The sequence below is a fragment of the Lipophrys pholis genome, assembly GCF_963383615.2.
Source record: "Lipophrys pholis genome assembly, chromosome: 6".
Lineage (NCBI taxonomy): Eukaryota > Metazoa > Chordata > Actinopteri > Blenniiformes > Blenniidae > Lipophrys > Lipophrys pholis.
This window is the reverse complement of record NC_137629.1, coordinates 9,752,735-9,763,628: the sequence shown is the minus strand read 5'-3', so window position 1 is coordinate 9,763,628 and position 10,894 is coordinate 9,752,735. Positions and strand designations below refer to the sequence as shown.

Below are 10,894 nucleotides of genomic sequence, written 5' to 3'. Positions count from 1 at the left end.
ATTAAGCCAAGTTTCTATTGTTTTTAACAATGTACATATATATAACTTATCAGCTGCTACTCTGCATGATACTGTCTTTGAAGGTCACACAACGGAAATCATGAGAATATACAGTCCAACATTTACATATGCTCAAATGTCTTGGATTTGACATCAGCTATCTGGAAATGTAAAGGCATCTTTCAGTTCTCAGTGGAATTACAAGTGAATGTGATTTTGATTTAGTTTGAAATGTAGTAACCAGTTATTGTGAAATAAAACTAGGATTTCTAACATGTGCTGTTGTGTAGCAAGTGACTTCAAAACATTTCTTACACCTTTATACTAAACAAAAACAAATAAAGCATCACTAAGTTGCGTTTCCTCAGTGTTTTTTTTTGTTTAAAAGAAATTTGCCCTGGAAAATATGAGTGTGACACCTCAGGGTTTCCTCTACATTCATTTAGGAGTGGCAGGCCACCATTCCGAATGATCGCTGCAGCTCCTTCCTGCAAGTTTCTAAAGGTTATCGCCTTCACATGAGGTCATGTGCCCTAAATAAAAGGTATTCTAATGAATGCCAAACACTCAAGAAACATGTACATTTAATATAAAGATTCCCCAGAGCTTATTTGTCAAAACAAGAAAAAAAAAACCCACCTCAACACATCAGTGTGATCCCCAGGAAATAATTCAGACAGTTATTGCTATTGATAAAGTCTTCTTTTTAATTTAACACTAAGAAAAGTCTGGATTGGACCTGCAGTGGGCCACATGTTGAACACACAGACTATCCAGACAGACATGTGGAGACATGGTGCTGTGTGAAGTTGGGAGTCCTACTGATGAGCGCACTGGTTCTCCGAGCTGCTGTCTGAGCGAATGTAGAGCATCTCCACAGCTTCCTGTTTCATCCACCTCTGATCCTTCCTCTGCTGGTTCTCCTCCATGTCTGCAGCCTGACACTCAGCCAGAGGGGAGCTGCGCGCGCACACACACACACACACACTCAAGTGATTCAAAGTCTGTGTGCAGATGAACCAAACTGTGAACCTTTAATGAGATTACAGAGGAAATGGAAGAGGTTTTTCATCCGACTGATACAGGTAAGATTCATCCAGATTATAGGGAACTGATTCTGGGAAGAATGAAAATCAAGTGTGCTCAAAAAGCTGACTTGTTAAACAACAGGAAAAATTCCCTGAACCATCTTCAGATTAATATCAGGCTCAGGATGATTCTTTAATGAGCAGAATTAATTTCACGTTACTTTGTGAGAAGAACTAATACAAATAATGAAAGGTAAAACTATTCATTTTGCTGAAAAACCAAAGTGTAATATTGACAGATTAAATTCTAAATAGAGCTTTAGAATCGTCCCACATTTTAATACAAGTGATCAGATGGTGTGATGATCATCAGGCAGCATGTCATAAAAAACTGCAAACACTTCACTTCCTGTCTTTAGTTCCATGTTTGTGGCTCCGGTTTAGACTCAAAACTGCACTGGATGTGCTCGATTAATGTTTTAACACAAACCTATGAGATCATTTCAAACATATTAAGAGAGTTGAACACCTGAAAGGCTTGAATGTTTGGGGTTGTTGCTGTGGTTTATGACAAAAAAAGCTGAAAAATACTCATAATACTGAAGTGTGATGAGTTTGGCCACATAAAGTACAAAAGAAAACACATACAAATACTGATGCAATCCTGTGTTTTGGGAGGAAATAATGAAAACTTTAAAATACATTAAAAGACATTTATAGTGACTTGATGAGTTACCTTTCAGAGCTTAAGAGAGTAAACTTTAAAAGTTTTGACTCCTGATTGACTGTGTAACCACACGCACACACACACTGACCAGGGGTTTGGAATGACATCTGGCTGATCTTCACTGATCTTCACACACTTGGAAGGTCGCGGTGCAGCTTCAGCAACTAAATTATCAGAGGAACATTTAGAATTTATATTTATCCCCTTTGTTCCATCTACTCCAGACACGCCCACGAACGCCCGCCCACCCGCACACACCTTTAGCTGGGCTTACTAGCTCTTTTTTTGGACTGGTTTCCGCTTCAGGCTCTGTAGGTTTAGCGTCTGTCTCGTCCGTTGCTGTAGCAACAGCCTGTTTGGGTTTGTCCGACTTGGCATTCCCTGAGGAAGCAGTGACGTCCACAGGAAGCCTCTCCTTCTTCCTCTTCTGGACGAGGGTCTTCTTGGCCTCTGCAGATAGAAAAGAGCACAGTGAGCAGGGTCTTGGTGTCAGAGTGTCGGGCTCAGAGTCTCCGTGTTCACCTTTTGGCTCGTATTTGTTCTGCAGCTCCTCCACTCGCAGCTGCAGCTTGAAGTTGTCACTCTGAGCCTGCGAGAACAGCAGAATTAAATTTGGGGAAACGTCAGGACATCTCTCAACAGCAACACAAGGCTCTGAGTGTTCATGTTGAAGAGGACGGACCTGTTTGAGCATCTGCTCAGATCTGAAGAGTTTCCTCTCCAGCTCCAGAGCTCTCTGGCTCTCTGACAGAGACTTCATCCTCTGCAGCGACAGCTCGTCCCCCAGACGCTCCGCGTCCTTACTGAGGACAAACACACTTCAGTGTCACGCAGAGGCAGGCTGCTGGCAGGTTCATTTATCTCCTTCTTGGTCTTCAAAACTCCTTCAGTGGACTGGGCAAAGGTCAAAGTCCCCCTCCCCCGTCTCAGCCAGAGGGGAGCTGACAAGACACACCCACGCACACATACTGCAGTGAACTCACACACTGTTGTTGAGCTTCATCTTGAGCAGGTCTGTGTAGTACGTCTCGTCTTGGTCCTCTGACACAACAGGATTGGCTGGCCGAGACTTCCGCAGCATCTGGACGCAGAGACGGCATGTTTAGTAGCGATGGCCAAAGGAAGCTTCACCACTTTATTTTCTGACTCTATCAGAGGGCACTCTTGGTTAGAAGAAAAAGGCTGAAAGACTGGCAATGAAGTGTGCTTTCAAACATTTGTTGAACAGACAGCGCCATCTAGTGTCTTCAGAAAATAAAGACAGTGGTTCATGAAGCCTCATTTGGCCATCACTAAGTGTCAGCCTGCTCAGGACCAAGCAGTCAGTCAGAAACACTATGTTTTGATTCTAGATTAGAGTCTTTTATAAACTTTAACAGTCTTTTAAACCAAATAGATTCTGTCTGGAGCCACGAAACCTTTAAAATGAGGTAACACAGCTTAATTTCTATTTACAGAGAAACTGTATCTGATACTGCATTTTAGGTTTTTTGACTCCACATTTGAAGGATAGAAATGTGATTAATTATTAGCCGTTTCGGTGATCTTGGCCATTTTACTTTTTTTTTTTTTTGCCGTTTCACTAGCTTTAGTTGTTTAAGTAGTCATTTTCCTCACGATTTCAGCCTGTCTTTGCAATCCTCACCTCCACCTTCTCCAGTTTCTGCAGTTTGCCCATCAGACTCTGGATCTCCCCATTCCGTTCCGTCAACATGGCTTGCAGCCTCTCTAGCTGAGCCGGGTCGGCTCTGGAGCCCTGCAGCTGCATCAAAGTGGCCATCTGGACCTGCAGCATGCACACAGACACTGTCATTGTTCCGTCATGTGCAGAGGGGTGTCCTCTGACCTGTGGTACCTTCATGCGCTGCATCTGCTGCTTGCTGAAGGCGTGGATCTTCTGCAGTGACTGATACTGGACCTTCATACTAATGAGCTGTCTCTCCATCTCCGCTCGCTTGTCCTCCAACTGCAAATCCATGAGTCAAAGGTTTAATCACTTCTTTTCTGACACTGATTCTCTGCAGTGTAATCAGACTTTGTGTCTGCAGTGTTTCTCACCTCAGCGAACAGAGAGTTTCCTTTGCTGTTTGGATCCTGGGCCTCCTGAAGAACCTGGTCTAACTGGACCTGCAGGTCTCGGTTCAGCTCACGAGATTTCTGTCAAGCAGAGTGAGAAACACACCTCCAGCATGAACAGAAAGGCACAGAGACGATGCCGACGGACTGACTGGGATGGAGAAGTGACCTCCAGAGCGTTGAACCAGGACACAGCCTCCTTCTCCCTCTCCTCCTTCTCCTCTGTGATGTGTTGGAGATGCCTCTTCAGGCTGCAGCTGCTCAGCTCCAGCTGCTGCTCCCTGTACCGACTCTCCTGCAGCGTCTGCTCTAGCTCCACCTGATGCGCGCGCGCGCACACACACACACACACACACACACACACACACACACACACACACACACACACACACACACACACACACACACACACACACACACACACACACACACACACACACACACACACACACACACACACACACACACACACACACACACACACACACACACACACACGAGTGAGGGAGTCTCTGCATGTGATCCTTCTGCTTGAGATCTCCTCAGTCTCCCTCACCTTGACACTCTCCAGGTCTATGATCTTCATCTGCACCTCTATCATCTCCGAGGTCATTGAAATCTGCGTGTGCTCGCTCAGAGCTCGCAACTCCTCCAGCTTGTTGTTCAGCGTCTCCGTCTGCACCTCCAGCTTGTGCTTCAGCTGCTTCTCGCTCAGCTGCGATTCGTCCAGAGATGCCTGCATTCGCAGCATCTAACACAACAATCACATGATCCAAATATCAGCTTCTTTAGTAGACTTTTACTTTTTAAACTCTCTGAATCCAGGTGAATGATTTCTCTGTGATAGTGAACTTCTGGAAAGGAGCTTGTGAGATGCATCTCACCACTTGCTGGTAGAGGTGCACAAGAGTGCACACGAAAAGAAGTTTATGATGGAACTTTCATGCAGCATAAACACAGAAAACTATGTTTCAAACCTTCACAGCTTTAAATGACTAATTCTGTTCATCTGTATTGAATTGACCTCCATTTCTTAAATACTTTTAATTCTGTGACACCATGTCTACTAAAAATATATTTCACAAGGATTATTATAGCTCAATGGAGCATCAGATGATGGAAAATCATTTAAGAAGTGATGTTATAAACGAGTATTACAGTATAGTTCAGCCCAAATATTAGATCACATTTAAAAATAGTAAATTTAAGAAATTAATGAAAATTATAATAATTTTTTTTTTTTTTTTTTAAATGGGTAAAAATTAGGGATGTCCCGATCCGATCGGTAGATATCGGATCGGGGCCGATATTAGTGATTTGTGAGTGATCGGGGATCGGCAAATCCAGCCGATCACCCAACCAATCTAAAAATAAAAGAAGAAAAAAACGCGATCCGCAACGTCACCTAATAACCACAAAAATCACGGACTACAAGCTCCGGTCGAGCTGCAGAAGCTAGAAGCAGGTGGAGACAGTTTTTGTGGAGAAGGCCAGGGAGAAAAAATATATATATTTTTTTTTCGTCGTGTGGATGTACACAACAGTTTACAACAACAACTAAAGAGAAAAAGAAGAATTCTAATTCAATAAGTGAGTTTTACAATAATTTCTAGCTAAACAAAGCTTCTGCCAATAGTGCTTTTAGCTTCAGACATCTTAGTTGCTCCAAAAATAGACTATTGAGTATATTTGCAATAGCAATGTGAGTATCGGATTGGGAAAGTATCGGTATCGGCCGATACTCAATTCTGAAAAATCGGATCGTATCGGGGGCAAAAAAGTGTGATTGGGACCATCCCTAGTAAAAAGTGTGACAAAATATGACATGGAAGCTCGTAACAAAATAAATAACTCAGTTTTCAGTAATACATTTAGAAGAAACAAAACATAAATGCAAAATTCTGATATGACTGGTTGTGAAACACTTTATGAACTCTTAACATAAAGTGGGACAGAAACACAGTAGTAGCATTGAAAAAGTTCTCGGTGTAACTATTTGGTTAATTAAACCGTCAGCAGCTTCTACACACACTGTCATTTTGCAGCGTAAAAGCAGCAGTGTAAATGTTTGTAACAATGCTGTGATTGCACTTCAATATGTGTGTGGCTTGAAGAGGAAACTGATCATTTTGAGACCATAAAAATCTCATTCCTCACTCCTGAAGGGCAAAATTACCTAATCGCCATTATTACATCTGACACAAGGATGTAGGAGCATTACGAAGGAAAATATAAGTAAAGTTGCTGTCTTTATGTGCACTCTCTGTGGAGATGAGCTGATAAACCTTAATGTGTCTGACTGTAATGAGAAGACTGGTTATGATGGGGATGATGCACCTTGCCCTGCAGCTCAGTGAGTGCCAGGTTGTGGCTCCTCTCCAGACACTCCTGCTGCTCCTGCAGCTGCCGTCTCTGCTGGAGCTTCACACATTCGTAATCCGACTGCAGAGACTCCAACATGCGAGCCTTCAGCTCCCTCTCCTTCTGCAAGGAGTACTTGTCCTGCTCCAGAGTCTGCGGAGGACAGCAGAGGACGACAGGACAGTTAAGCACAAAAGCAGTCCAGGATAAGTGAGAACATGTAGAGTTTCTTCTCTCGTAGGTGTACCACTGACCTCCAGCGCCTTGGTCATCTCCACCCGCTGCTCATCCAGCCTGGTCTGCAGCTCCATCTGCTGGTTGAGGAGGTCCAGTCCGGCCTGAGCAGCCTGATGGACCTGCTTCTCCCGCTCCCTCAGCTGACTCTTCAGCAGCTCTACCTCCTCCTGGCTTGTCATCTGGAGAGCAGCAGGGAGACATATTGTGAGCGTACAGCCTGCTTCATGTCTCCAGAGGGAGCTTCATACAGGTCTCAACATGAAGCCAGAGACATAAACTAGTGCCGTGATAAGAGTTACATTTAAATTTGAAAGTTTGTTTCCTTTGTTGTGGTGCAGAAGATGAAAATGTCAAGACTTATGTTTGACACTCCTGTTTTAATCCATCAGTAGGACCACAGAATACAAGCAAACATCTGATTCCTTCGATGGAGTTTTAGGTTTAATCCATCAGGAGGACCAAGTGTAAGGAAACACGAGGATCTTTTTAATATACAGTATTTCAATGAAGAAATCAACTGTCAATAGAATGTTAGGTCTTTGCTTGGAGCCTCATTCTTCCCCATGATCAGTGGATCAGAGGTTACACATTGCATGCATTTACAAAATACTACACACAGTGATCAGGAAGCTCTGGAAACTCAAACACGACTTATTTATTGAACTTTTGACAGATAACATCTACAAAACATGCCCGATGTAGCCGTTGTAGACGTTTAAATGTTCTGAAATGGCCTTTTAGATTATAAGACCTTAGAATACACGTGAACCATGATAGACTCAGTATATGTGGGCGTACATATTTTAATTCTTTATATATATTATTTTATAGGGTTTTTTTGACTGTTTACTTCAAGCTATGCTAGCGAAGCTAACTGCTAACTCAACAAACTCCGTAAACTTTCCTCAACGTAAACGAACGCGTCACACTAAAACTACTGTTACTGACGTGGTACCCAGAACGATATAAGCATAAAATGACACAACGGTGAAGATATGAAACAAGAATTGAGTTACTTTGTCGATGTGCCGTCTTGTCAACCCGCCACAATGCTTTGAATCCTTCTTCTTCTTTTGCGTATTATGGCAGTTTGCTACCTATTTCAAGGAGCATTACCACCACCTACTGGGCTGGGGTTGGAACGAGATTAGGCAGGTACAGAACAGCGTTTATCCCAAATTCTTCCTACTAATCTTGTTCTCTGCAGAAACCTAAATAGACTCCTCACTATCTCCTAATGTTCTGCTCTAAGTATATTAATTAAATTAAAAGCACCCTTTGTTTTCTCAACTGCTTCCTTTAATGTTCTTCTTTCATCCTCATATTGTTTTTACATTCCATCATGACATGCTGTATTGATTCAACCATCCCACACTGTTCATATTTCTCATCTTTATGTTTTCCCAACTTATTGTGTCCCATTTAATCCAGTATGCCCAATCCTTAATCGTGTCATTATAGTCTTTTCCTTCCGGTTTCTTCCTATCCTTCTACCCTCACCAACTTGTTTCTGAATTGCATAAAAATCTCTCCCTGTTTCCTGAGATTCCCAATATTCATGCCACCTTTTTAGTATATGTTTCTTAACTAGTGTTTTCTCCTCAGCTTTGCTCAACTGAACTGGAAGTTCTATTATTTGTGATTTAAGAGATTGTTAGTTAAAATGTCTACATTCTCACTCCCCTCAATTCCAACATGAGCTGGAATCCAGACAAACCTCAGATTCCCCCCTGTTTTCTGGATGTTTTATATTAAACTGTGTATTTTAAAAATCTACTCCTGCTTGCATGATTTCATTGTTAATATGCTTGTGAGGGCTGCCCAGCCATCTGATGCTATCACTGGTTTACATATTTCATATTCTGTTATATATTTCAATGCCATTACTATTGCTATCAACTCCAATGCATACACTGATAGATGGTCTGTACACCTTTTCTTAACGTTTATTTTCCTGCTGGAAATATATACTACTGCTCCACACTGACCTATTTGAGGGTATTTTGATCCATCTGTAAAAACGAATGTATTACTTATGTATTTGTTATATAAATATTTTTGAGCTACATAACCCGCTTCATTCTTTTGCTTTATTTTCTTAATCTCATTTATGATTTCAAAATCTACCACTGGCATTGTAAATAACCAGGGAGGGATATTTGATAGTGGGACTGTATTACTATAACCAATCTGTTCTAAACCTGCCTGCATGCTCCACAATCACATTACCAATACACCCAAAGCTATTTACATATATGTGTTCATACTCCCAACAGTCTCTTAATGTATTTTTGATTGGGTGAGATATTCCATGTCCCCTGATATTTATCAAATAGGCCAACAAGATTTTTAACCTCCTTAGTATTAGTGGTTGCTCACCCATCTCAACTTGTATTGCTGCTACTGGAGAAGTTTTAAATGCTTCACTACATATTCTCAGTCAGCTTGTTGAACATCTAACGTTTTAAGATGGTTTTCTGCTGCCAACATGTAGGCTATACATCCATAATCTATTGCTGCTCTCATAATTGCCTGGTCTATATTAAAAAGTGATGCTCTTGATGCTCCCCAGTCTCTTCCTGAAAGGTATCGCAATAGATTATTCACTTTTTTTGCATTTTTCTGTCATTTTATCAATATGTTATTTCCATGTTAGTTTCTCATCTAGCCACAAGCCCAGAAAACTTACTACTTTAACCTGTTCAATTTCTTGACCATATAGTTTCAATGTTATGTCCTTATGCCTTCCATAAAAGCATATTGTTTGTGTCTTACTCACAGAAAATCGGACCACTCAGCTCTATGCCCACTGCTCCACTTTCTCAATTGCCCACTTTAGCTTTTTCTGTAACTTTTGAATATTACACCCTGTTACCCATAAAGCTCAATCATCCGCAAATAAAGATTTTCCTACACTTGAATCAACATATCTAAACATATTTTTTATCATGAAATTAAATAATGTGGGGCTACACACACTTCCCCGGGGCATTCCATTCTCTATTTAATATGTTTTTGAATAGTCCATACCAACCCTGACTTTTATCCTTCTATGAAATAAAAAGCTTATTATCCAATTATACATTTTATACCTAATTCCTCCAGTTCGATTAGAAGACCGTCTTTCCATAACATATCAAAGGCTTTTTCTATGTCAAAAAAGATTGCAATCACCATTTCTTTGTTAACCTGAGCTTTCCTAATCTCTGATTCTATGCTCAGGATGTCATCTATTGTTCCCCGCCCTTTACAAAAACCACTTTGGTATTCAGATATTAGACTCTTACTTTCTAAGAAATACTTCAATCTTTCCATCACCATTTTCCCCGTAGTTTTCCCCAACTGCAATGTCATTGCTATAGGTCTGTGGCTTGTTGGCTTTGATGGATCCTTCCCCAGCTTTGCTATTGGTATTATTATTGATTCCTTCCACTGGTCTGGAATTCCAGTTAGTAGTCACTTCCTTGTAAACACGTTAACATCCATTGATGTTGTCATGAGACGGAACTGAGGCTCAAGCGCAGACAGCAAAACAGGAGACACAGAATTTGGTTCACGGATTTATTTGAACCAAAAGAAGAGCGGAAACAAAAAAACTACTAAGGCAAAAAACTAATACTAAGAAGTAAACAGAAAACGATCAGGAAACTCCTGACGGAAAAGCTACTAGAAAAGGTAAATACAACGAAGCAGGCTCAGGGGGGGGGGGGGGGGGGGGGGCTAAACTAACTGCGTAAAACATAAGGTACAAACGATCGCAGCCAAAGAGGACGGGCGGAGGAGTCTGGCACAGGAGTGGGGAGAATCGGCCGAAGAGTGGGAAGGTTAGAGGGGATTGTAGTTCCAGGCAGGCAGGAGGCAGACAGGAATCCAGCGACAAGGAGGGCCAGAGTGAAGTAGTTTTACGGTTTGGCGTCGGTTCATGGTCAGCCGGTGTTTATATAGGAGGTGCAGGTGGGGAGGCCACTCCCCGCCGCAGCTGGAAGCAGTTGAGTTGATTGGAGGTGAGAGGTCATGCCCATGAGGCAGGGAGGCCACCAGATGGTGCCAACGGACCAAATTAGGGTTGAGAAGTAGAGGGCATGACAGATGTTGAGTATAAGTGAAACCAACATGGAGGGAAATGGAGGGAAAAGCACATGGAAGGACGCAATCCTATTGTCTCTAACAGTGAAGCTCAGATGGTAGATGACATAGAATAATTTAAGTTAAAATAATCCAACAGTTCAACAAGCCCCCTATGACAAAACAACAGAAGAGGAAAGGGACGTCGCCCGGCGAGGCGCAGCCGGGGCCTCACCCTGGAGCCAGGCCTGGGGTTGGGGCCCGCATGCGAGCGCCTGGTGGCCGGGCCTTTGCCCGCGGGGCCCGGCCGGGCCCAGCCCGAAGGGATGACGCGGGTCCCTCCTCTTCCTCCTGTGAGCCCACCACTCACAGAGGCAACCGTAGGGGTTGGGTGCAATGT

At 42.5% G+C, this 10,894-nt stretch overlaps 1 protein-coding gene across 6 annotated transcripts; it reads right to left on the bottom strand.

Moving 5' to 3' along the window:
• Positions 1–568: 568 nt before the first annotated feature.
• spdl1 (spindle apparatus coiled-coil protein 1) lies at positions 569–7,510 on the bottom strand. 6 transcript variants are annotated; one of them, XM_080465200.1, is made up of 14 exons: positions 7,446–7,510; positions 6,447–6,608; positions 6,169–6,345; positions 4,388–4,582; positions 4,001–4,150; positions 3,814–3,912; positions 3,611–3,721; positions 3,401–3,541; positions 2,739–2,836; positions 2,438–2,558; positions 2,278–2,344; positions 2,014–2,205; positions 1,844–1,919; positions 569–960 (listed from the first exon to the last, which is right to left on the bottom strand). In XM_080465200.1, exons 2-14 carry the CDS (start codon positions 6,606–6,608, stop codon positions 819–821), a joined length of 1,731 nt encoding a protein of 576 aa, XP_080321326.1. In that variant the 5' UTR covers positions 7,446–7,510; the 3' UTR covers positions 569–818. The 6 variants fall into 6 exon arrangements, with proteins under 6 accessions (XP_080321326.1, XP_080321322.1, XP_080321327.1 ...); XM_080465201.1 differs by having other exon boundaries at positions 686–960; positions 2,030–2,205; XM_080465196.1 differs by having other exon boundaries at positions 4,001–4,582.
• Between the last annotated feature and the right edge of the window lie 3,384 nt (positions 7,511–10,894).